The 27,818-nt window shown below is 45.9% G+C and overlaps 1 protein-coding gene across 1 annotated transcript; it reads left to right on the top strand.

Annotated features, from left to right (window-relative positions):
• The first annotated feature begins 1,912 nt into the window (after positions 1–1,912).
• LOC130107543 (ninjurin-1-like) lies at positions 1,913–23,275 on the top strand. The gene is made up of 3 exons (XM_056274195.1): positions 1,913–2,148; positions 20,218–20,455; positions 23,130–23,275. The coding sequence occupies exons 1-3, from the start codon at positions 2,098–2,100 to the stop codon at positions 23,273–23,275; spliced, it is 435 nt and encodes a 144-aa protein (XP_056130170.1). The 5' UTR covers positions 1,913–2,097.
• Positions 23,276–27,818: the final 4,543 nt, after the last annotated feature.

Consider the following 27,818-nt stretch of genomic DNA (forward strand, 5'->3'; position numbering starts at 1 on the left):
TGTTAACTGTTCAAAGTTTTACTTATCTCCAAACATTCCTAATTACATTTTTTCATTTTCCATTATATAACACCATGAGGATATCTGGCTTGTTATATATATATATGTGTGTGTGTGTATGTGTATATATATCTTTTTGTCATATTTTTATTACATTTTTTTTCTTTTCTGTTTTGTAATGGACAGTAGCTGAATTAACATAAGAGTAGATGATAAGGGGTAGGAAAAAACAAGTGTATACTTATCCTCCTCCTTTTAGAACGTGTAACAGATAATTTGATGTATATGGAGATTTGTTCGCTGAGTTTGATGTGTGGATTTGTTGATCACTTCAGATTATTGGCAATGGATTATCTGTATGTTATATCCTGCTTGTGTACATGTTCGAAATAAATCATTCATTCAGTCGATGTGAATGCGGCGGACACTGCACTTGGTTTGCACACTATCCGCCAAAGGCTCAAGCTCAAAGTTGATGGCGACACCCGGGCTAGCACCGATACGTGCAGGGCCCTGGGGCATTCTGTCACTACACATCAAAATTTGATTGGCTCATGATGCAGTCATCATTAAAAGTCGTAATCAGTTTACAGCTTTGGGCTTCAAGGGAAGAGGCTAGTGATACCAACAGTGCTGGTCCAAGGCGCTGCAACGCGTTTAGATGACGTAGGAGATCCCTGCTCAGCCCCACGAGAAAACAAGAATTCAAACACACTTCAGGCACACTTCAATTTAACTATGAAAAAAAAATTGTGATTTTGAATTTGACAGGGCCATGAGAGAAGGCCCTGATGGCCCTGACAGCCCACCACTGGGGGATGGGAGGACGGATTATTATTGCTGTATTATTGTTCTATATACTTGCAGTGTATTTCTTTTTTCTTGTGTATATTTGACTGTATATCGGACCTGTATATCTTTGACTTGTATAGTGTATTTTTACTGTGATGTGTATTTTGTATTTTTCTTTGATACTGCTGCAGATTGCAATTTCCCTTATGGGACAATAAAAATCTGTCTATAGAAGAAAACTCAATAAAATGTTTTGGTGAAAAAACTGTAGTTGTGAGTATTCATTTCATGTGTGACAAAATATATAAATATTATCTCTGATAGTTGCTTAAACTTCTTTTAGGAATAGATATGACTAGTTTCAAGTCTTAAACATAAAAGTTGATTTTACAATGTCTCATCATTATGTTATTCACATACATTTAAAGAATCGCCAGAATGCAGGAAACTAAGTATTTATAATTGAAAAAAGAAAGAAGAAAGTACCTGTACCTTACAGCGAATTGTGTTCTTACAACGAATTTGTTGTCTGCATTTAACTCATCCTATTGTACAGGAGCAGTGGGCAGCTGCAGCACCCGGGGACCAACTCCAGTTCTTCTTTCCATTGCCTTGCTCAGGGACACAGGCAGGGGTATTAACCCTAACATGCACGTCTTTTTGATGGTGGGAGGAAACCCACGCAGACACGGGGAGAACATGCAAACGCCGCACAGAAAGATGACCAAAGTGTTTCTGATTCTGAAAGGATCTGGGACGGCCTGGGGTTCGAACCCAGGACCTTCTTGCTGCGGGGCGATAACTTCTATCCCCCGGATGGAACCTCATTCCACCCTTTTGCCACCCAAGGTGAAACTTGCTAAAACCCGCTTCTACACCTCACTGAGAAAAGCAATGCACCGCATACACAGACTGGACAGCAGCATCCCATTTGCGACCGAATGACGCAATACCGCTAATCACCGCTAGATGGCAAAATCCCAAGTAAATTTAGACTAAACTGATAGGGGACAATCTGAAGCAACCTTTAATAGGGGGGGGCTTACTTCGCTTACGTATGTGTCTGGAATAAGTATTTTAAATAAACCCCAAATACTGTTGGAATCAGTAGCTCAGGCATTTTCTCCCCCCTTTTAACAAAATGTTCAAGGAGACAAACGCCCCCACCATGCTGTTTGGAGGGGCGGTGTTGAGTCATTCCTGTCTTCCCCAGACTGCCCACCTACTTTTGACTCGCACAAAAGACCGCCGCGCTCGAACCGCTCATGAAAACACACTTTTGGTTTATTTCACCGCGGAGCGAAGATGGCAACCGAATCGGTGGAGATGGTAGGCGACAGAAACGGCGATGCGGAGGTAAGCTAAACTACACGACATATTAGAGCTGCTACACACACACACACACACACACACACACACACAACTCTCCTGATTAGAGCTACAACAACGTCCTGCTCAGTCCACCACAGGGTGAATTACTACGTAATAATCCTGCAGTAAACGCGCGTGTAACGCAACTACACAAGGAATATCTGGCATTTGAACGTGTCCGGCATCGGATCAGCCCCCCCCCCGCTCTCTCTCTCTCACCCATCCCTCTTGTCTCTGGCGGTATCTGAGTCCATGTAGCTCCGCAGTGTGATCGAGTTGCTTTTACTCATTCTGTTCGACTCTGACGGGATAGCGGATAAAGCAACAACAACAACAGCGTGTATCATTTGGCTACATAAGCAGGTTAACTTCTAATGCGGTCGTTGGTACCGCTGAATTTACGACCCCCCCCCCCCCGACCGTTCATTTGTGTAGTCAACGAATAACCGTATCGTGTTGTACTGGAACCAGCCAAGTGAAGTAATCCGGCGACTGGTCTTGTGACCTGGAGTCGGGAACTATCCCAAAGCAACAAAGAAAGAGAGTGTTTTGCATTTATTTACAGGGGGGGGGGTCCCCGGGTCGTCCTCTGTGTGGAGTTTGCATGCTCTTGTAACGGGGGCAGTCCTATGCTGTTCTATGCTGGTCAGCCTGCTGCATGCCCGTCACTCTCATCAGTAGCTCTGCGTTGTGTTCTAGTTGTGTGGGGCCCCAGGTGTTGTGGGGGGCCCTCAGTCTCTCATCATCATCATCATGATCAAGGAAGGAGCGGGGACACACAGGACTCTATTTGGCCCACCTTGCCATTTATTTTGGATTCAAACCCTTCGACAACCGTCCAGTCCTCCAGCGGGAGCGGTGTTTCTTACGGACGTGGGGGTCGAAGTTCAACCACTGCCCGGACTCCACTCGTGTGCGTTGGAAGGAGAAACCGTCCACGGGACTCCGATGTAAGAAAGGATAAACAAGTATTTTATCCCACAGCTTGCAGTATCTTCTTACAGGGATACTCAAGGTTACGTTCTCCTCAACCAGCAAAACTGTCCCACGGTAAGAAACACGTGTGGCTCGGCTCGATTGCTGCTTGAGACTCCTCCCACAAAACAAAAATGGCCTCTCCCGCGTTCCCTCTTCCGTGTACCCACAAGACCTCTCTCTTAAAGCGACAGTACACGTATATGACGGTCGTTGTAAAACATACATAAAAGTAAATAATGACATAAAATAAAATGTAGTAAACACAAATAACAGCACACAGACAGGATTTGGTGATATTTCATACCCAAACAAAATAAAATAAAAACATTAATTTTAACCTCGTTACATTCACCCCTCCTGAAATTCACCAACATCCTGACAGCAGGATAAAAAGAGAAAGAGGAAAGGAAAAGCCCATCACTGACTACTGGCACAAGTGAAAAGAAGGACCTAGTCCTCCAGTCAACTTAGGAGCTACCTCGGTTACGAGGTTCAGAAAATAATGAGGTTGATCAAGTCTCAGTATTCCCCTAGATCAATGTGACGCCTGATACGCCACACCATGCACTTGGCCCAAAACAACCCTGTCTGATAGACACCTAATAACTCACATTAAACTAGTTTGAATGACTCCAACCTCCATCAAAGTTCAAACCCTCACACTCCGTAGAAATGGCATCTGAGCCATAGATTCTATTAACCTGTTCACTGACCTCACCACCCTCCCTGTGCGTGTCCTAACTCGACCATCGCTCTCTACTTGTGTGCGTGAGACAGTGCGAGCTGCAACATCTGTATCGAGTGAGGGTGGTGCCCCTGTGTGCGAATCAGTGTGAGATATAACACCTACATCGAGTGAGTGTGATGCCTCTATGTGTGGTGCATGTGTGTTGTGTGGTGCGTGTGTGTTGGGTGGAGACTGAGCAGTGGCCCCCACAGGACTGACTACCAGACTAGACGGAATGAACTCTTCCGCTTCTGCCCACTCAGATCTAGGTGAGTCTCCAAGTGATGAGTCTGCTAGCCCCACTGCATCCCCTGAGACCGTCAGGCCATCTGCACTGTCCTCCTCATCGGACTCTGCGCAGTCAAACAACTGACTGGTTGTACTGGACTCCTCACCCTGATCTAACTCAGGAAGGGGCAAGAAGTTGACCTCCAACAAACGGTTCCTGTGCACCACCCTGGTGTGCCCCTCTGCATCCTGAATCTTGTAGACGTGGATATTGGGGTTGACACCGACAACCGTGTACACTCCGTTCTCCCATTTGTCAGCCAACTTTCTCTTCCCTCGCTCACTCTGGTTCGCAACCAAAACACGATCCCCGACAGACAGGACAGTGCCCTTGGCATGTCTGTTGTACTGTCGCGCCTGATGCTGTTGCTCAGCCGTGGAGTGCTTCTGAGCGATCTCCATTGCACTCCTTAGACAGGAAAGCAGAGACTGAGCATAAGAGTCATAATCAACAACGTGAGGGTCATGCAAAACCTGCCTGAACATAACATCCACCGGCAGTCTTGGGACACGCCCATACATCAGGAAGAAAGGCGCGTAACCCGTGGTCTCGTGAACAGTGGCATTGTACGCGAGCGTGAGAGAATGGATCTGCTGAGGCCACTGTTGCTTCTGCTGAAGCGGAAGGGAACGGAGCATATTCCCCATCGTGCGATTAAACCGCTCTGTCCCGCCATTACCCATAGGATGGTAGGCCGTCGTGTGGGACTTCGCTACACCCGCCAACTTGAGAAGCTCTGCAATCAGGTTACTCTCAAAGTTTGTGCCCTGGTCAGAATGTATTCTCTCTGGAAACCCGTAAACACAGAATACATGATCCCAGAGTTTCTTGGCGACCTGCTTCGCTGTCTGATTGGTGCAGGGGAACGCGTGAGCAAGCTTAGTGAAGTGGTCAGTAACCACTAAGACATCGACTGACCGCTGCTTACTGTCCTCAGCGGACCAGAAATCCATACACACAAGCTGCATCGGTGCGGAAGTTTTAATGCTCTCCAGGGGCGCGCAAGCAGCTGGCTCTGGGGTCTTCCCAAACACACATCTCCGACAGCATCTGACATATGCTCTGATATCCCTCTCCATGTCAGGCCAATAAAAACGCTGCCTTGCAAGAGAGAGAGTACGGTCCTGGCCCTGATGACCAGCGTGATCGTGGATGCCAGACAGTGCCTTGTCTTTCAGACTCAGAGGTAAAACATACTGAGACCTCCTCTGCTTGGACACTGGGTCCTTTGTCACCCTGTACAAGACACCATCATTGACTTCCAACTTCTCCCACTGTTTCAACAGCCTGAGGACCTTCTGGTCAGCACCATGCCTCTCACGTCTCGATGGCCGCTTCCGAACAGCGACAAAGGGCAACACCTTGGAGATGCAGGGGTCCTGCTCCTGACTCAACCTGAGCTCCTCGGTGGATAACATTGGCAGTGTATCCTGACCACCCGACAGATGCTGAACGTGCTGGACCAAACTGAGTGCTGTGAATACTGATGCATCAGGCCAGTCACATTTGGCTTGACAAAAAGCCCTGACCTCAGCTGCATCACAAGCAAACCCAGATCGCGCACTACTCACTGTTTGGGACTGGCAACTGAGTCTGAAAACATCCTGCACAGAGTCCCCCTCAACCCCGTCGGCTTCCTGAACAAGGGCCGGGTAGGGCTCCCTAAGTAGCCTCTGACTGACGGGCTTGGAAAAAGGGTCGCGACTCAAGGCATCCGCCACCACGTTTTTCTTCCCTGGCAGGTGTTTGAGATCGAAAGTGTAAGACGCCAACTTAGACACCCAGCGGATCTCACACGCGTCAAGCTTCGGCTTCGTTAGGAGATAAGTCAGCGGATTATTATCTGTCCAAACGGTGAAGCTTTGACCCTTCAGCCAGTGGCTGAACTTTTCACAAACACTCCACTTCAGCGCCATGAACTCCAGTCTATGAGCTGGATACTTCCGCTGTGAGGCACTGAGGGACTTGCTTGCAAAACCAACAGGTCTGGCCTTGGACTCTCCTCGGGGCACTTGAGACAGCACCGCGCCGAGTCCGTCCAAAGACGCATCGACCGACAAAATGAAAGGCACCTCAAAGTCTGGATGGGCAAGCACCACACACTCCAGTAACATCGTCTTCAACAGATCAAATGCTTCCCCACATTCCACCGTCCAGTCTGCGGAGGTAAGCTTACGGAAGCTGCCATGGGGCTTCTTATCCTTAGCTGACCTCCCCCTCCTCTTTTGTCCAGCTGTAAGGGCGAACAGGGGCTTAGCCACGGAGGAGCAGTTCGGGAGGAAATGCTGGTAGTAAAATACCATACCAAGGAAAGATTTGATCCTACGAACAGAAGGCGTGCACCCATCACCTTCCATGAGATCCTGCACTGTCATGTTGGAGATGACCTCTACTTTGGAGGGATCGACAGACACACCTCCGCCATCAACCACGTGGCCCAAAAACCGCACCCGCTTCTGCAGCAGATGACACTTTTTCGGAGCCAGTTTCAAGTTGTTCTCCCTCAACCTCTGAAACACAGTGCGGAGCCTCGACAGAGCCTCAACCTCTGACGGCGCGAAGACAAGAAGATCATCAAGATAGCACAAAAGCTTCGTGAAGTTCAGATCCCCAAAGATCCCAATCATCATTCTCATGAAGGCTGCAGGGCTATTACAAAGGCCCTGTGGCATGCGATTGTATTCATGCAACCCAAGGGGAGTCGTGAAAGCAGTGTACTTCTTGTCATCTTCATGCATTGGGATGTTGAAGAAGCCAGAGGTGAGGTCCATCGTACTAAAGAGGCAGTTACCACCCAGCGCGGCAAGACAGTCCGACTGGTGTGGCAAGGGATGAGCGTCTTTCAAGGTCCGAGCATTCAGCCATCTGAAATCAGTGCAGATCCGAAGCCCGCCATCCTTCTTCCACACCATAACCAGCGGTGAAGCGTATGCGCTCGAGGACTTCCGGATAATCCCTTTCTCCTCCATATCAGTGAGAACCTGTCTCAACTTCTGATAGTGGGCTGGGGGAACCCTCCTGTAGGGCAAGCGAAAGGGGCGCTCATCCACCAGATGGATGCGATGTGTGTATCCTGTGACCTCGCCACAGTCCAGAGAGTCCCTGGAGAAGATGTCATGGTACTCGGTGAGCAGCTGAGTGAGCTGGGACTTGCATGCCTCACTAACCTGACAGGAGCTGAGGTCAATGTCACTGAGTCCGAGCTCTGACAAACTCCTAGCCGGCTGGACAGGGGGACAGGCACTATCTGTGGCGTTGGACTCATGCCTCCCTGCAACTGATTGCAGTCCCTGGAAAACATTAAAGTCCTCAATCGCCAAGCATGGAAACACATCAGCCAACTTGCAATTCCTTTTCAGTGTGATGGCTTTGTCAGATGGATTGACAACAGTCATGGGTACCCACCTATCACCCCAGAGCGGTGTGACAAGTCGACCTACGAGGACACTGCGTGGCATGGCCTTGGAGTCTGTCGGCTACACAACAACAGTGCTTCCAGCTGACATAGGCACCTTAGCAGGAAGTCTGCCCCAGACTAAGTGCTCGTGTCTCGGTAAGAGTGTCACGGCCTGGGTGAGCTTAACAGTACCTATCTTCTCAGGAACTGCACCACCCCTCCAGCGCTCTACATTCGTGAACATGGACAAGAACTGTTCAACGTCAGGACTAGACGGATGTTCCTGTCCGGACGCGATGTCCCAGTACTCAGTACCACTCTTGAGTACATGGGCCACATGTTTAATGACGTTTGTGCCGACTATCAGATCATCATGCTGACCGGGCACGACCAGAGTGGGTATGACAAAGGAAACACCATAAAGCTGCATGTTGAGGTCATAAAAACCATCAGGCCTAGTCTCCAGACCACCGCAGCCAATCAAGACAATGTTCTCTTCAGGCTGCTGCTTCTCAGGTAAAACACCCCCAGAGCGGAGCTTCTCTACTGCATTTTCACTGATACTGCATGACATAGAGCCAGTATCCAACATGCCATTAAGCTGCACACTCTGGTTGACAAGAACAGGAGCATAGAACAAGTCACTGAAAGCCTGAATCCTCTGTGTCGCCTGAATGACCATACGCGAACCCTGAGGTGCTTTGGCACACTTGTCTTCATACAAGTGAGCCAGGTCGGAGACATCAGTGAGGGATACATCTACTTTACCCACACCATCCCTCTCTAGGTGTGGGTTTAGTAGTTTAACGGACGAGACTGACGACCAGCTCTTCCACCAGGCTGAGAACGGAGCTGGTTGGGCGGCTGAGGGTGAGGACAGTCCCTCTTCCAATGACCAGGAGACAAACAGTTTATACATCGGTTCTCCCGGCTGCAGTGGGAAAATGTGGAGTGATCCGGAGACTTACAAATCCTGCACAACCTCTGTGGTGCGTCTGGCACCCGCCCTACGGCGTTAGCTGGCGGTTGAGTCAGCGTCGGTGTCCGGACTGCAGCGCTAACTGGAACCCGAGTCTGCATTGTGACCAAACGGTCTAGCAAGCTCACCAAACTCCTCATATAGTCATCACCGCCAGAGACAGCTGTGGGAGACGGTGCGGGAGACGGTGTAGGAGACCTTGCAAAAAATGGTATAGGAGATGACGCATGAGCCAGAACGGGAGATGGCACCACCGGCACGGTCGTGTTCAAGTCGGGAGCCATGTCGACTACAGGGACATGAACCTGTGAATGGAACCTACGCTCTACAGCGCCTGCTTCACGTTGTCCACCTGCAGCAACACGGGACTTCCTCTCCAGCATGTGCTCATCAAGCCTCTCCTGGATCTCGCTAGCAGACCATTTCCCTGCGGACTTGAACTTAAAAACATTGGCAAGAGACTGATCTGGACAGTGTTTGATAAACATCATGCTTACCTCGTGGCTTGGCTCTTCAATACTACGGCCCTGCCACTTCAAGCATTCGTCAGCCACCTCCACTGTCTTATTAAGCCTAATCCAATACTCCATAGCGTCCTCACCTGGCTTGGGCAGCGTACTGTAAAAGTCCGCCAGGGGCATGCTCGAGTATGTGAAGTCACTAAAGTGTTGCTTCAGTACATCAAAAATAATGTGGGGGTTCGCTATGTGGTCGACAGATGTGTTGCGCAGCTTTATCCTCACCACGTCCCTTGCTTTCCCCATAAGCTTAGCTAGAATCTCATGTGACTGCTCACTAACTGGAATGCCTCGCTTCCTCAAATACAAAGTCATAAGGCTCTCCCACTCATGAACTGTAAACTTATCAGAGCTATCGCCCCTGAAAATAGGAGGCTCCCTAGCGTCTGTTTGCATTACTACTCTAACACTAGGAGCTGTCTCCAAACGCTGTTCAGCAGACCTAGCACTGTCTGTGTGTGTGTTTCTAAGCACTTGTGTTTCCTGCAGCTTAGCAGTGATTGACTCTCCTATCTTCTCTGCTAACCGAGTAATGAGCATGGCTAACTCACCCACTGGCTGCTCGCTGTTACATAGCACAGCCCCTTCGCTGATACCTGGCCTGGCCCGTTCTACGTAGCGTGTGGAGGTGAACTGAGGAGTGCCAAATGTGGTCGGGTCTCTAGGTCCTGGTGCTCTGGTGTCTGGTTCCCCGCCCTCTAAGAGCTGCCCGAAACTCCTACCTACACCTAGCCGTAAACCCCCACCCACATCTAACTGGTACCCCCTCTCCATAGCACACTGGCGATCCAAAAGATCCTGATCAGCAATGTTACCCCCACCTACGTACGAACCACCCTCCTCCATGTTCCTACCTCTAACACTCAGATAAAATAAAAAATAAAATAAAAAAGTGAAAAGCTCAATTCATTTAAATAATTGAATCTAGAAATCACTAAGAGATTGAAACAATCACACACAATCAACAAATTCACCAATAGATTATTCACATATGCACATATCCAGTAGTTTAGATCAATAGAGTCCTTCAATCACATCAACATTAACCTTTTTTTCCTTTTTTTTTTTTCGTGTGTTTTTCTTCCTTCAGTATATACAAATGTCCTGTTCACAAGCCCAGTCCATGGTAACCACAGCTATGACTGTCCAGTGTCCACACAGCTCAACTCCAGTCCACTGTAACATGAGTGTACAGTCTGTAGAAATACCTGAGGACGTCTGGGGCTTGATGACGACAGCAGCCTCCTGCGGCGAGCAACTGATGTCACTCTCAGGATCCAGGAGGGTCACGGCACCAATGTAACGGGGGCAGTCCTATGCTGTTCTATGCTGGTCAGCCTGCTGCATGCCCGTCACTCTCATCAGTAGCTCTGCGTTGTGTTCTAGTTGTGTGGGGCCCCAGGTGTTGTGGGGGGCCCTCAGTCTCTCATCATCATCATCATGATCAAGGAAGGAGCGGGGACACACAGGACTCTATTTGGCCCACCTTGCCATTTATTTTGGATTCAAACCCTTCGACAACCGTCCAGTCCTCCAGCGGGAGCGGTGTTTCTTACGAACGTGGGGGTCGAAGTTCAACCACTGCCCGGACTCCACTCGTGTGCGTTAGAAGGAGAAACCGTCCACGGGACTCCGATGTAAGAAAGGATAAACAAGTATTTTATCCCACAGCTTGCAGTATCTTCTTACAGGGATACTCAAGGTTACGTTCTCCTCAACCAGCAAAACTGTCCCACGGTAAGAAACACGTGTGGCTCGGCTCGATTGCTGCTTGAGACTCCTCCCACAAAACAAAAATGGCCTCTCCCGCGTTCCCTCTTCCGTGTACCCACAAGACCTCTCTCTTAAAGCGACAGTACACGTATATGACGGTCGTTGTAAAACATACATAAAAGTAAATAATGACATAAAATAAAATGTAGTAAACACAAATAACAGCACACAGACAGGATTTGGTGATATTTCATACTCAAACAAAATAAAATAAAAACATTAATTTTAACCTGGTTACACTCTCCACGTGTCTGCGTGGGTTTCCTCTGGGTGCTCCGGTTTCCTCCCACAGTCCAAAGACATGTAGGTCAGGTGAATCGGCCGTACCTAAATTGTCCTTACGTGTGTGTGTGTGGGGGGGGGCTGTGTGATGGCCTGGCGGCCTGTCCAGGGTGTCTCCCCGCCTGCCGCCCAATGACTGCTGGGATAGGCTCCAGCATCCCCGCGACCCTGAGAGCGGGATAAGCGGTTTGGATAATGGATGGATGGATATTGACATTCTTTATGCACACTCGGTAATCTCACCTGGATTACCGAGTATGAAAATCAAAGAAATAAAGTTGAATCAGATCACCTGGACGCAACGTTTATTGAGAGAAATCTTTTGAGAAATGTCACTCATCTAAGTGACATCTTCAGTCTCAACTGACCGCAGGTATCCCCACCCTTACAAACAATACAGTGGCATAACGACCGAAAATTATCAATTTCATATGCAAATTGCAGTGAGCATTAACTAGATTTTTCAATGGCCATGTGCACTATTCATAGAGGATTGGGGAATGGTTGCGGTCATAGCATTGTAAGAAGGCGACAGATGTACTTTTAGCCCACCCCCTCACCCCCCCCCGGTTCAGGGATGGCCGTTCCCTCTTAACACAGACGGCTTCTTTGACTCCCCGTTCAAATCAGCGTTCCTCCCTATCAAGGATGTGCACATCCTCATCCTTGAAAGAGTGGCCACTGGCCAGTAGATGGATGTAGTCCTGGCCTGACGTGTTACCTCTCCTGTGTTGTGCCATCCTCTTGGCCAGCGTCTGTTTGGTTTCCCCAGTGTGCAAGTAATAATAATACCTGTAACAAACCGAGACCTGGGAATAACCATCAGGGCTCCACCTGTGGAGCTTAATGGTCGGGGGGGGGGTATATACTAGGTCAATAAATCACAAATGTATGAAGGAGCACGACCATTTAAAGCCTTAAAAGTGAGCAGTACATTTTTAAAATCAATTTAAAATATAACTGGGAGCCAGTGTAGGGAGGCAAGCACAGGAGTGATATGATCATGCCTATGTCCGGGTAATGAGCCGAGCAGCGGCATGTTGTATCAACTGCAGACAGTGGGGGGGAGCCCTTGCTAATCTATGCCCGTATTTTCACAACGTGTGTGTGGCGTGTGGTGTGTGTCTGTGTGGGAGTCTATAAACGGCCAAACTAAAGCACTTGGCGCCTTGATTCTTTTTGGAAGTTATTGGGGATGATCAGGGGCACCTATAAAAATAGTGGAACATTAAAAATATGCATAATATGCGGAATATGCATAAAATATGTGGAATCCCTTCATAATCCTGAGCAGTTCAACAAGATGGCGGGCTCTGGCTACGTCACGCCTCGGTTCTTTCCGCCGTTCGCACAAACCTCGCGTTCTTAACGGCTTGCTGGATGGCGGTCGGAGACAGCGAGCAGCGTTGCAAATACAAAGCGTCCATGAAATAAGCCACAACGTCAGAGTGCATTTGCATGGGTCGAGCACGGGCGTATATGGCGGCTGTCACGTGAAGTGAACTCGATAAAGTTTTCTGTTTTTGAATGTAAATCAGCGCGTGCGGGCGGTTCGGGTTTTGGTGGGTCTGACGAACAATAAAGTTGGCCGCTGTTGCGCGCGTGGAAGTGTCCGAGTGTCTTATCTGATGAATCACATTTAAAGGCCCAAACATACTCGGGCGGAACGTACGTGGAGCGGACTCCAAGAGGAATGTCCGCAGTCATTTGGGCTTCCATAGTCGAGCGCACTTCCGCGTTGTAGTTTCCTGTAAAACTGTCCGTGAAACACTGCATTACCCATAATGCTTGCGTATTGTTTACACTCTTCTGTCATGGCGTCCGACACTGACGACGAGGAAGAGATGCTCTTGCCTGCTGGCTCTACAAGACAATAAACTGAAGAGACGGTGGTATGTATCCTCTCTGTGACGTGTCGTACAGGTGTGGGTACTTTCGCACCTTCTACTCGTATATTTTCGGACTGTGTGTGTGTGTGTGTGTGTGTGGTGTTAGTGTGTGTGTGTGTGTGTTAGTGTAGATAGCGGGACCGAAAACTAAAGCATTTATGATCCTAATTCTTTTTGGAGGTGGTAGGTATTGTCTCAGAGAGTAAGGGAAAAATCCCAGAATATTAAAATTATGCATAATTCTGCATAAATATGCAAAATATGCATTTTTCTAAAAATGGCTAAAACCACTTCTCGGCATTTCAGATGATTCTGAGCATTTGGGGGGAGGGAGTTGGAGTGGGGGGGAGGGGTTAGGGGCAGGGGGAAGGCGGGTAGCTGGCAGGATGAAGAGGAGGGAGATTTAGACGGGTGGATAGCTAATAAACGTCATGATCACCGCAACTTGGTTGCGGGTCACTTACTAGTCTACTCCTGTATTTTCACAATGTGTGTCTGGTGTGTGGTGTGTGAGAGTCTATAAACGGCCAAACTAAAGCACTTTGGGGCCTTGATTCTTTTTGGAGCTTATTGGGGATGATCGGGGCCACCTATAAAAAATAGCAGAAAATTAAAATTATGCGTAATTAATTAAGCATAAATATGCATTTTTCTAAAAATGGCTAAAAACAACCTTTCTCGGCATTTCAGATGATTCTGAGCATCTTTGATTTTTTTCACCTATAATTTTTTTTTCTGGGACTTGAAATGTTTTGGCATTATGCAAAATGTGCATTTTTGCAAAAATGCACTTATGATCCTCATTTTTTTTGGAGGTGGTAGGTATTGTTCCAGAGAGGACCAGAAAAATAGCAGAACATTAAAATAATTATGCATAATTATGCATAATTATGCAAAATATGCATTTTCTAAAAATGGCTAAAAAAAAACACTTTTCTCAGCATTTCAGAATATTCTGAGCATTTGGGGGGAGGGAGTTGGAGTAGGGGGGGGGGTTTAGGGGCAGGGGGAAGGCGGTTAGCTGGCAGGATGAAGAGGAGGGAGATTTAGACGGGTGGATAACCAAACCGCTACATTGTAGCGGGGTTCTTCTATTTGGGTATCTTTACTTTATTTTACGTACTTTATTTGGTCAAGCCGAGAATAGATAAAATCACCAATCGATCCCAGCACAATAGAACAGCACCAAATCAAATGTAGCACTGTCGATGTGTGCAGATATAACACTATGCCTATGCATAGAAGACACAGCCAGATTGCCATCCAATCCCAAGAATCCTGGAGATTCTGGAAAACTTGGGTGGCAACTCCTGGTTTACGGTGCTGGACCAAGGTAAGGCTTACCATCAAGACTTAATGAGTGTTGGAAGCAGAGCCTGTATTGCATTCATAACACCATCGGGGCTCCACGAGTAGGTCAGAATCCCATTTGGCCTCATTGATGCCCCACCCGCCTTCCAGCATTATATGCAGGGATGTCTGGGAGACCTAAGGGATGAAATCTGTGTCCCTTACCTAGATGATCTTTTAGTCTTTAGTCGTGACTTCAGCAGCATGTTGAAAATGTCTGCAAAGTGTTGCAGAGATAGAAGAAGTTTGGAATAAAGCTAACGCCAAAGAAGTGTGATTTCTTCAAGCGGGAAGTATGTTATGTGGGCCACATCATCTCTGAACAGGGTTACTGCATGAATCCTAAAGAGGTTAAGGCTGTGCAGGCGCTAACGCACGAGACACCTGCTACTGTCCATGAGGTGAGAAAATTGTTGGGTTTTCTCAGCTATTATAGGTCCTATATTCTTAATTTCTCTAGGATCGCCAAGCTTCTGTACGAGCTGCTGACTAAGCCTAAAACAGAGAAAAGGAAGAGAAATGGTGGCTGCCAGTCTGCTCAGCCACCACCATCCCAGCCAGTTGAATGGATTGAAAGAAACCAAGAGGCATTGGAGAAATTAATCACTGCACTAATAAAGCCACCTATCATGGCATATCCTGATTTTGAGAAACCATTTGTGCTGCATGTAGATGGCTCAGAGGAAGGCCTGGGCTCAGAGGAAGGCCTGGGCGCAGTATTGTATCAGAGACAAAATGGTGTACTCAGAGTAATTGCATATGGATCTTGGATGTTAAGGAAGGCAGAGAAGAACTACAAATTGCACTCTGGAAAATCTGAGTTCTTGGCCTTAAAGTGGGCTATCATGGAACGTTTTCAAGATTACCTCTTCCATGCCTCTCATTTCACAGTATACAGTAATAATGTCACGCTGAACTATGTCATGAGGTCCGCTAAACTTAATGCAACAGGAAACCCTTGGGTGGCTACTTATTGCTTCACTCTGAAGTATACACCTGGGACAGCTAATCACGATGCTGATCTCCTATCAAGGAGGCCGACACCCATCGATGAAGCCATCCAAGAGTGTGTCCAAGAATGCCCACCAGGGGTCCTGGAGTCAATTCGGCAGGCTCTCAAAGCTCAGAAAAGAGGAGAGACTGACCGGATCTCCGTGATCACCGGCAACATCAACACATTGCCTGAGGAGGTTAACAGTGGTGCAGTGACAGTTCAAGCTTTAGCTGTATAAGATCTAAAAGCAGGCCAAAGAGAAGATCCCATTATTAGCCAACTGTTATTTCTGAAAAAGAAACATGTCCATTTTAGACACAAGGACAAAATGAATGAATCGGTAACAGTGATAAAAACTTCTGAGAGAGTGGCCACGCTTGCAGATTGATGAAGACGGAATCTTTCAGAGAAAAACAGTCTCAGCTGGTTGTTCCTGAAAGTTTCAAAGGTGCGATCTACAAACAACTACATGAGGAGATGGGGCATTTAGGAGCTGATCGAATGGTTACCTTAGCCAGAGAAGGATTCTTTTGCCCCAGGATGAGGGAAGAGATAGAGCATTATGTTACTAGGGTGTGTTGCTGTTTAAAGCAGAAAAAGCCTAATAGATTAAAAAGAACCCCACTCCAAAGTATTGAGACTACTGCCCTATTTGTATTGATTTCCATCAACTACCTCCACCTTGAGGGAAGCGGGAGGGGGGTATATTCTTGTCATTGTAGCCCATTTTGCCAAGTTTGCACAAGCATATGCAGCTAGGAAAGTCTGGAAAGATGGCTGCTCAAAAGATTTTTGACAACTTCATCATGCACTTTAGAGTCCCATCAAAGATCCACCATGACCAAGGAAAGGAGTTCGAAAATGAAAATGTTAGAGTTACAGTGTGATACGGCATTCACGGACAACTCCTTACCATCCCCAAGCAAACCCAGCTGAGCATTTCAACAGGACATTATTAGGTATGTTGAGGACACTTGAGGAGACACAGAAATCAAGTTGGGCTGATCATCTCAACAAAGTTGTCCATTCATATAATTCGACTCTACATGAGTCAACTGGCTTTTCTCCCTTTTTAGCTGGGAGCCAGTCCTGCCCATTGATTTGATGTTTCCTAGAAAAGAACTGAGATACACAGTCTCATGTAGGATATGCAGAAAAATGGGAAAGATCAATGCAGGAAGCTTATGAAATTGCAATGAGGAATTTGAAAAAGGCTGCAGCAAGAGGGCAAAAGAATTACAACCAACATGCACAGAGCTCAGTCTTTGAACTGGTTGATCATGTAGTACGAAATTTATCCAAAAGAGGACGCCCAGGCAAGTTACATGCCTAATGGGAGAATCAGATACACATGGTTAGAGAGAGAAAGGGGACAGATAGCCCAGTGTATATGGTTGAACCACTAGAAGGGAACAGAAAGAAACAAGTGATATATTGCAATCTGTTACTACTATGTCCTTACCTCATTGATCAGCCAAAGACCAGTAAATCTCACCTGAAAGAAACAAAAACTCAATGTCAGGAAGAGACAGTAACAAGAAATGTGAAAATAAAACAAGATACTTACCATGCAGACTCTGAAAGTTCAAGCGAGAATGAGTACAGCTTGTGGACCACAAGAAAAGCAGAAAGCCATCTAGACCTGGAAGCAAGGGAATTTTACCCCAGGGCAGAAAAGCATCCTGAGGAAGGACCGGAGCTGGAAGAAAATCCCGAGGAACCTGAGGAGGAGCCTGCACATGAAGAATGTTGTGTAAAGGAGGAGGAATCAGGGTTGGAATAGGTTCAGATGGAAACTGGAAGGCTGGGGATGGGGGGCTGAAAGCGATAGAGGGCCCCGGTACAATGACACGTATGACCAGTTAGGCCAGCCCAAGTTCCAGCCAGTGAACTTGAGGGTATGCAGTGTGGATGATGGAGAGGTAAAGTCAAGAAGACCTCCCTTGACAAGAAATGACCCTGTCTTCTGGAACCAGTATCCTTTGATTCCTAATACACAGTTCATGTACTGGTAGTAATGAGTCACTGTAAAGTGAAGTAAAATAGTTAATCTATTTTCAAGTTACAGCACAGTTGTATGTTAGAGTTTATATTGGTTACAATTTAATTTTATGCTTAGTTTTGAGGTGAATTAATACAGTGAAATGTGTAAGCGTCTACTGAGATGGAAAACATAATGGACACTTGACACTAGTTTTAAAGGAATAATGATTTATTGATAAAGTGTTAAAAGATACACTCTAAATCAATAAATCTATCAATAAATATCAAACTGAAATAAATATCAAATTAATAAACTGAAAGAGGATGTGAGTTAACATGTGGCTCAATTGGTACTGTACATATGGCATAAAAAAGGATGTGAAGATACATTAATGTGAGGTGAATAAGGTAGTTTCCGGATGTCATAACAGGATGTCAGAGGGGGGAACCTCCAGCATACCTGCAGACAATACACCTCTCAAGACATGAAGATTGTAGAGATCTACGTATGTATTTATATTAATGCCACTGTAGTAGCTCAAAGAAGAGAAAGTGCTAATGTAGTCTGTGTAAAAGAAACTGAACACAACACAAGCAGTCACCTTCTCCTGTGATGTATGTTTGTTTGTTTTTTTGTATGTCGAAACTTTATCGTCAGTTATGTTGTTGAGTAAAAAGAAAAAGTTATGGCAACATTTCTTTTGTAAGTGGGGGAGGATGTTGCGCCCTGGAATCAGGAAGTATCCCAAAGCAACAAAGAAAGAGAATATTTTACATGTATTTACATTTTCATATATTTACATTTTTATACAAATACATTGACATTCGTTTGTGTTAATCTGCTTTAAAAATGCCAGTATGGGAACTGCATTGTAGTAGTAAAGGGAGAGGATCGTGTTTCTTTAAAAGGTTATGACACAATAGGTCAGAGGAAAAAGGGAAGGAAGCTGTGGATAGACGGTGCAAAAAGAAACTGCACGGCAAGCTCAGGTACTGTGTTGTGTCTTGAATTTTGTTAATGCAAAAACAAGAAAAAACGATTTGTACCGGGAAGAAAATGAAGTTGCCAGAACTAGAGCGGACTGTGTGTCACGTTCATTTGATGGGTGCAACGCTGGCACCTGAATGTATTTGCCAAGTCGATTTGACAAATGGCTCAGGATTCCACCTGTTGAGATGCTGTGAGATGTACATGTACTCTCGGTCCCTTTAATCCCCCTCTCACAGTGCCTTCAATGCTTAACCCCCCACCCACTTTTGTAAAGAAGGAAAGCGTGCACAATCTCCCGGGTGGATTGGCCCATATAGGGAACTACTGGGCAGTTTGGGCACACGTGACCCCTCCAAAGCTTATACAGTCCACCTACAACAACCATCTGGATGGTTGCAGAGACGTGAAGAAATGGTCAAATACAAGAATTTGTTATGACTTTCTTTGTCATCTACACCCATTTCAGCGTTGATATAGTGGGGTACTACACACAGTGTCAAGGTTAACAACTCCCACGTGACTCCAATCTTTTTTTCCCCAAAATGTTATTTATCTGTTTATTTATTCATTTGTTAATGGAGTCAAACAGTATATCTTACAGTTGAGTCAGAGTCACAAACTAAACGCAAATTCACCGTATTGCTCTAATTTTACAGAGTGGAAGTCACAGCCAATTCAGCTGACTTCCATGCTTTGATTCAATCCTAGCGACAGGCAGCTGTACAGTATTGCCAAATTCCCATGCTGAGACGGCCACAGTCTCTCCCGGTAACAGCGGTGAAACATCTCGGAGAAAAACGGGGAAAAAGTAATAATAGAAAGAAAAAAAAACAGCTGTGAAACGTCTGCCGGCCGCGTGTCTGCTGTTTGACGTAACGTCATGGTGTCACTCGTCCATCTTCCAATCAGATATTTAAATCGCCGCTGCAGCGAGTCATCTGAGGGAAATTTCTCGGTTAAAAGTTTACCCACTGCTGCGTCATCACCTATGGGGGAAAGTCGGGGGGATCGCCTTTCAATCCTGCAGGGACAGTTCTTGTTTGTCATATTTAGATAGAATGGACACTACACCTTCTATACTTTGATGCCACTAATAACCTGTTAATGTTAATATCAGTGAGCTTTTGCCCCTTTTTCGTTTAATTTTTGTAATTAAGTTACAGTTGTTGTATTATGCAGTATGCTATTGTTCCAATGTCCTCCATACAAATCCCTTTGTGCTGTTTCTCATATTTTCCACTCAGCTTTGCATCCGTGTCATGGTTTTGGGCGGAGGCCTCTCGATGTCCTTGTGATTTAGCATGCAGTGGTAATTAGGAGACAAAGCCTTATGGTTTGAAAAAAAAAAGGTCTTAACCTTGTCAGTGTCAAAACAACTTCTTTGTGCAACCCTGGAAGTGGTGCTCGCAGTTCCTCTTTGGGTTTAAACCATAAGCAGGTTTGAAAAACAAAATGTCTTAACCTTGCCAGTGTCAAAACAACTTCTTTGTGCAACCCTGGAAGTGGTGCTCACAGTTTCTCTTTGGGTTTAAACCATAAGCACTTTCACTTACCATACATCCCATGGGTCTGTATGGACACAGCCGTCTGAACAATGTTTAATACCACAGCAACGTTATGGTGGTTATTTATTTTAGTTCCAATTTAGTTGATACTAATATGATAACTAATGACTTGTATGATTAAAATGGAACATATGCATCATAAAATCCAAAAGGATGAAACCTGAAAGTAGTGGGGTGGCATCTGCAGTGTATTTCTATAAAGCTAATCGCTATTAAGAGAATATCTTAAAATGTCATCCACTGCCTCGGCTAACAAAAGCCTCAGATAAAGATACGATCCTTATCTTTCGCTGTGTATCATTGTTCTTTCTCTAAAGCAATGTCTGCGTATGTATGCAGGTACGGCTACAGGACCGCTGGGGCAGCCAAAGGGGATCCTTGAACATGAACAGTTATGCCAATAAGAAGAGTGCTGCAGAAAGCATGCTGGATTTGGCACTGCTAATGGCCAATGCCTCCCAGCTGAAGGCCGTGGTGGAGCAAGGGTCAGACTTCACCTTCTACAAACCCCTCGTTGCTCTCCTAAGTCTCTCCATTATCTTTCAAATCGTGGTGGGTGTCCTTCTTATCTTCATCGGTGAGTTCCGTGCCCCTCAAAAGTCCCCTGAGCCTCATTTATCCATCGTTTGTATGCGTAAATTTGTTCTTGCAGTTATGGTATTTTTCTAGCCCTCAAGTTTGTCTCATAGAGGAGACATGGCGCATGGGTGACTCCTGAATTTAGACACGAACTGACTAACATTGATGTCTTTGCAAGCCTGGGTGGTGCTCAGGGGCGGTTTAATCCTGTCATAGGCCCCTGGGCTTGGCTAAGCCCGTGGGGCTCCTTCTGCTCCCCACAACCATTTATCTACCACCACAATGAACCGATTTACCTCTGCACATAGTGATACTGCTAAGCCATGCCACACCACAACAAACGTACTGTACATGAGTTCACTTCATTTGTAGATAATACAATGGTCTCTCTCCAACAGTATGATGTCACACTTCAACATTTCAGCACGACTATAAAGACTACCAGCAATACATTTCTGCACCACTGCAAACATTACCACCAATACAAAAGACCACACCAGATGCATTGCAAGCTGCATAAACAGTCTAACAAGCATTAAATAAACGACTGACTCAACCGTAGAAGTGTCTACACCTGGTTTTCTTGGCAGCAAAATCTCTAAGATATATGTCGGGTAGCTGAGTTGCACGACTCACGCCTGTTGCTTCATTGCTTTCGGCCTTTTGGAAAAAATCCCGTTAACTTGGGTGTTTTTTTTTTTTTAAAGTAAAACCTGGTCTCACTTTTCTTTTTCTTTAAGGCCCTCTCGCTTTTGAGCACCACTCTCATGTCTCTGAAATTCCCCTATGGTTGTTGTTGGGTTTTTTTTTTTTCTTCAATGAAGAAAATCAAGAGGTCGCCAGAGCTCATAATGTTGCGACACTGTGACACCAACTTGACCAATCAGTGTCAACAAAACCCGTGTTACCTCCGGCTTGGTCAGGTGTCCCTACAGACACAATTGGCCGTGTCTACGGGTGGGGAGCCAGATGTTATGTGACCTGGTCGCTGCACTAGCACCTCCTCTGGTCGGTCGGGGTGCCTGTTCAGGGGGGAGGGGGAACCGGGGGGGAAAGCGTGACCCCCCTGCGTGCTACATTCCCCTGGTGAAACTCCTCACTGTCAGGTGAAAAGAAGCAGCTGGCGACTCCACATGTATCGGAGGAGGCATGTGGTAGTCTGCAGCCCTGCCCGGATCGTCAGAGGGGGTGGAGCAGCGACCGGGACGGCTCGGAGAGCGGGGTGATTGGTCAGGTACAATTGGGGGAAATGGGGGGGGGGGCAATAAAACAAATCACCATTGGCAACAAACTGGCCACTGAGTACACAGGATTTATGAAAGTAACCCTCCCCTAAAAATTATTATTACTGTTATTATTATTTTTTTCATTATTATTTTATTATAATATTATCTAACTAAAATGGAAGGAATCTCTGTCTGTCTGTATGTATGTATGTCCTTCGATTTTCTCGACAACCGCTCATCCGATCGACTTCACACTTGGCAGGTGTATTACCGAGGATCCAACGAAGTAGTGTCGAGTGTGAAGTTGTTTGGATGAGCGGTTGTCGGGAAAAATCACAGGACTCACTAACTCAGGTATCAAAAGATTCTCTGATATTTAACGTGTTCATCCAACTCGTTCATAATCCAACCTGAGGACAACACTCTCAAAATATGTCAGAGCAAAATGTCATATAAAATGTACTGAATTTGTTAACTGGAAGAAATGAACCTCGCCAGTCTAACATTTATCTGCCCATGTAGTGGAGTACCCTATCCTCCCCCTCCTTTTCCTGTTTCCTGACAGAGTGCCATTATGTGCTAGAAGATAGAGAGCAAATGAATGAAGAAATGGCTGCCAATTTTCTGAGGCTTCAGCTGTTACCAATTTAAGATATCTCTTTATAACATCCAGGAGGAGAACATGTTATGTCGTCATAGATGTCCTGGCACCAACACGGCAGATTAAAAAATGCACAACTCGGCTTCTCTTTACAGCCATATGCTCCCACCTTAGTTCAGGCATGTTGACATAATGACAATACCTGAGGGCAATATGTCAGATTCAGTTTCTGTCACCAGACTCAGTGATTGGTAGACTGCTCATCTGTCAAGCAGCGTTGCTGTGGGAATCCCTAGTAGTAAGACTTAGTAAGATAAGGCTAGTAAGATTTCAGGGAGAAGTCCAACCTGGCTTACCAACCTTTATAATAGGAAGGTGTTCAGAAAGGCTACTTCCCTTCTGGAGTGCTAAGGTCACCCCCTTCGGCCAGAGTTTGAGCTGTAACCCTCAAGGTAGTCGGCTGAGGATGCCCTGTATTAGGACTAAGAGATACAAGGCTTCCTTTGTCCCCACTGCCATTCTGTTGTTAAATGGTAGATAGTACTCATCCGTTGTCTGCAGATCTTTTGTTTCCATGGTCTGTATATTTGACCTCCTTTGGTTCTCCTTGCCCACTATGTCCTGTTTTTGGGGGGGGTTTTGTCCATCAGTGATGTGTCAAGTCTGCCTTGGTGTATGTATGTTTTGTTTGTGTGAGAGTTTTATATGTACTGGCTGGAAACTAATTTTCCTGTAAGGGACAATACAAATACTTTGACTTTGACCCTGTTAAAGCGCCCTCTAGTCTCTATGTTTTGACCTGATGGTGATGCCTGTGACTGACTTCTCCTTTCTCTCTTTCAAAGTGAACTGGAACTTGAATGATGAAAGCACGCACAATAAAGGCAATACTTTGGAGAACATCGTGACAGTACTTGTGCTCCTTATTGTCATTGCCAACATCATCATCACAGTCTTCGGTGCCCAGCGGCCTTTGAATCAAAGTGCATGACCAACCTTTATCACGGCTGTCTGTTTCCTGGTAGACAAATTCTTCATATGGAAAAAAAGTATCCATTCAATGACCATTGTGAACGAATCTTGTAAAGTATGTAAACGCAGCTCTGTTGCAATGCTAATCCAGAGAAATTTCAAATAACTATGGTGTTAACCACAATCCCAAGAATGAATGGCTCCACTTTAGCCCTTTTCCATCAACAGGGAACGGGTTCGGTGCCGGTTCGCAAACCCTTTTTTGAATGCTTCAGAGCATTTTGACCAAAAATAATTTGGTTGTGAACCCGAAAGGTTAGTTCCGAATCAGCACCAAAAAAAAAGCAGGTTTTTCAGCACGAACTGTTGACAACATCAATGGGCGCGTGACATTCCAGAGGAAGAAGAGAGGAGACAGCCTAACGGTAGATAATGGCGAAATCGGCAGATAACCAGGGTGCGCAATGGTCAGCTGAGGAAACTCAGTGTTTGGTTGTTATCTGGGTATCTCCCGAGTTTCAGGAAAAACTAGAGAATAGCACGAGAAAGAGTAAGCTGTTTGGCGAATTAGTAGAAGAGATGGCCAAGAATGGGTTCACTCGAACGCAAGAACAAATTATCAACAAGTTAAAAAAACTTAAGAAGGACTACCGAGACGATAACAAGGAGTTGTCCAAAAGTGGTGCTGGACGACGTAATAATATGATGCCATATTCTTGCTAGCTAGTGGGTTTCAGTGGGATGTAGCTAATGTTTACATGTGGTGTGCAACGCACAAAGTCCCCCATTGATGACGGACAACAGTTCCGCTAAAAACTGGTCAAAACGCGGGCCCATTTGCCACACAACACCAAGGTTTTCCGAATCCTGAATGGAACCGGTACCTGAACCAGAGCTACTTTGGTCGAAAAGGGCTAGTCTTAAGTTCCCTGACGAATCCTCTCATGTTTGAATTTCACAGGGGATTTCCTGCCTTTCTAACCAGGTCATAAGGGGTAGTCAGTTTTATTTCTTGAGACAATTGATCAGCTTCATTACGTCTAATGAGAGGAATATCAAGCTCAAATTACATGTGTACTTAATTTATTGCCTTATAAACCACATATCAGGAGCAGTACATGTAGTCATTAACCATCATGGTTAATCTTTCCCTCAGAACAACATAAGCTCTTATTCTTGGTGCAATTGGAATGCCTATATGTCTATGTCAAGCTCCTATCCTTGTATTTTGATGGGGGGGGGTCTATGTCCAGCTCCTATCCTTGTATTTTGATGGGGGGGGGTTCTTAAATCTACAATTAAATATGTTACTGTATCACCACAGCTTAATTCCAAAACACCGTCAAAAAAATCTCTACTCAGTGAAGTGTGTACAACTTTTTTTTACCCCTCGGTCAGGACTGATGACCCTCCTCATACTGTATCAATAGTGTTGTGGGATGTATCAGGAAGTATAGTCGCCTGCTGCCTGGCATGAGGCCATGTAACAGGAAGAAGAGCTTTATTCTGGAGAAATGTCATTCTCTCAAGTGGCCAGTGACAGACTTACTGTTTACAGCTTCCAGAGCCCACCCCAAGATGGACCATGCCTGCTGCTTTCATGCTGTATGCAAAGTATGCTCTATGCGGCATGTTACATTTAGATTAACTACATATGTAGATAGCTATCAATGTGTATCATATTTTGTGTAGACCTAACCCTATGGAGTAAAATGTTTGCTTTCGTTACACTTATCCTTATTTTACAGGACCAAATTTGCTCTTAAATTAACCTCCGCTCTATTATCTTGCTTTGTTTTGTTTTTTGTACATTTTTTATATTGGGTTTTTAAAGACAAAATATGACAAACAAGAACAGAGGGGGCATATAACAGCCCCCCCATCACATTCCCCTCCCTCCCAACAACATGGTCCCCTGGGGAAAAAAAACAAACTTAAATAAATGTAAATAATAATAATAATAAATATAAATACATAAAAATAAAAATACACAGACAACATCAAGAGAGAAAGAGAAAAGAGAGAAAAAAGGGAAGGTACAAACGAGATAAAGTACACGAGGCTTGGTCTAAATTAATATAAATTCAAATTCAAAATCGTTGCTGGTCGTCGGAGGGGAGCCTTCGCAGAGCGGCGAAGTATGAAATGAGGGGCTGCCACCTCACAGTGAATTTGTGGGTGCAGCCCCTGAGCGAGAACTTTATTTTTTCAAGTTTTAAAAAGTGGATCACGTCACTTAACCATAGGGAGGCCGGGGGGGGGGGGCTTCCAGTGAAGAAGAATCCTGCGCCGCGCCAATAACGAAGTGAAAGCCACCACATCCACATGCTTAGGGGTCAGAGAGAACAAATCTTCTGGCGTTAATCCTACCTATAAGCGATAAAGGCAAGCTACCCCATCTCCGAAAATCGGCTTTCATTTGAGTGAGAAGGGGAGCGAAATTTGCTGAAAAGAGGGCAGGCCACGAGCGCGTCACGTTCACTCCTAGATATCTGAAGCCGGAGCAGCATAGTAGTGCGAAAGGTATGTCCGTCTGCTGAAGCCGTAACGCCGCCGAGTTAATCAGGAAACACTCACTTTTCTGGAGATTCAACTTATAACCAGAGAAGGAGCCGAAGTTCTCAAGAATAGAGAGAATAGAGGGCAGACAGGTCACCGGGTCGCTAACAGAGCAGTAAGTCATCCGCGTATAGCGACAGCCTGTGTTCCACTCCCTCTCGCGCTATGCCCCGGAAGGAGGCGGACGACCGCAACGCGATCGAGAGGGGCTCGATGGCGAGGGCAAACAACAGCGAGGACAGCGGGCACCACTGACGTGTCCCACGTTTGAGGGGAAAGTAGTTAGAACGGGAATCACTGGTGCAGACACTGGCCTGGGGAGATGTATACAAGAGGTGAATCCATGAGTTAAATTTGTTCCCGAAGCCGTACTTCTCAAGAACAGCAAACAGGTAAACCCACTCAACTCAATCAAACGCCTTCTCTGCGTCGAGTGAAATGATTATTTCAGGGGAGTTAGAGACTTGCTTTGAATAAATAATGTTAAATAGCGTTCAATGTTAAAAAATGAGTACATGTCCTTAATAAAGCCAGTTTGCTCCTCTGAAATAATGCCTGATTAGACCACCTCCAGACGGTTCACCAACACCTTCGCCAATATCTTTACATCCACATTAAGGAGGCTCAGGGGTCTAAAAGAGCTACACAAAGTGGGGTCTTGCCCCTTCTTAAGAAGTAGTGATATCGACGCCTGTGTTAAGGTGTGCGGCAACGGGCCACGCTCGAGTGACTGATTATACACAGATAAGAAAAGGGGGCCAGCTTGGCATGAAATTTCTTAAAGAACTCCGTTGGGAACCCGTCGGGTCCCGGGGCCTTGCCACACTGCATTAACATGATAGACTGAATAACTTCATCTAGAGTGAGAGGGGACTCTAGGTCGTTCACAGTCTCAGCATCAACAGAGGGAGTGGCTAGATCGCCCAGAAACTGATTCATATTGGAAGGATCCGGTAGGAATTCAGATTTATACAGGGAGGAATAAAAGGATTTGAAGGTGTCATTGATCCCCGCAGGGTCGGAGATCCGAGTATCGGAGGAGTCTTTAATTTGGGGAATCAGACGAGAAGCGGTGTGGTGCTTTAACTGGTGAGCCAGCAGACGGCTTGCCTCATTGCCATGTTCATAATAGGTGCCACATGAGTGCAGTAGTAAGCGTTCTGCCTCGTCAGTGGTCAAAAGATTAAATTCAGATTGTAGGTTTAGGCGCTGTTTGTTCAGGGGATGGTGTGGAGGCATACTGGCGGTCCAAATCAAGGACAGCTTTAGAGAGTCGATCCTGTTCAGCCTTTCGAGTTTTGTATAGGTGCGAGGAATAAGAAATAATTTACCCTCTAAGGTATGCCTTAAGCGTCTCCCATAGGAGTGAGTGGGAGTTCAAATCCATCTGATTTAGAAAGAGGAAGACATCAATGGAGCTTGAGACATATGTGCAGAAAGCTGCATCTGATAAGAGGAGGGAGTTGAGTCTCCAGTGGGGCAAGGTGCGAGTCTGCGCGGACAGGGCGATGTCGAGGGTGACAGGACCGTGGTCTGAGATTACAATGGGTAAGTAATCGGAGGACGTGACTTTTGGTAATAATGAGCGGTCGACGAAAAAATAATCAATGCGGGAATAAGAGTGGTGTACATATGAGAAGAAAGAGTACTCCCTTGCCTGGGGGTTCTGAAATCTCCAGGGGTCAGTGCACCCAATCTGAGCCATAAAATCAGAAAATGTCTTAGACATAGCAGAGGGCGGAGTGGGGTTGAGGGCGGAGCGGTCCAGGGCCGGGTTAATGACACAATTCAAATCACCGCCGAATATCACAAGATGGACTTTTAAATTTGGAATTTTACCGAACAATCCCTTTGCAAACCCTACATCATCAAAATTAGGGGCGTATACATTCACTAGCACCACAGGAGTGTGCCAAAGTTTACCAGTTATGATTAAGTACCTCCCATTCTTGTCTGAAATAACATTGGTTGTAGAAATCTGGATCTTTTTACTAATCAATATG

This window comes from Lampris incognitus, chromosome 2, assembly GCF_029633865.1.
Source record: "Lampris incognitus isolate fLamInc1 chromosome 2, fLamInc1.hap2, whole genome shotgun sequence".
Lineage (NCBI taxonomy): Eukaryota > Metazoa > Chordata > Actinopteri > Lampriformes > Lampridae > Lampris > Lampris incognitus.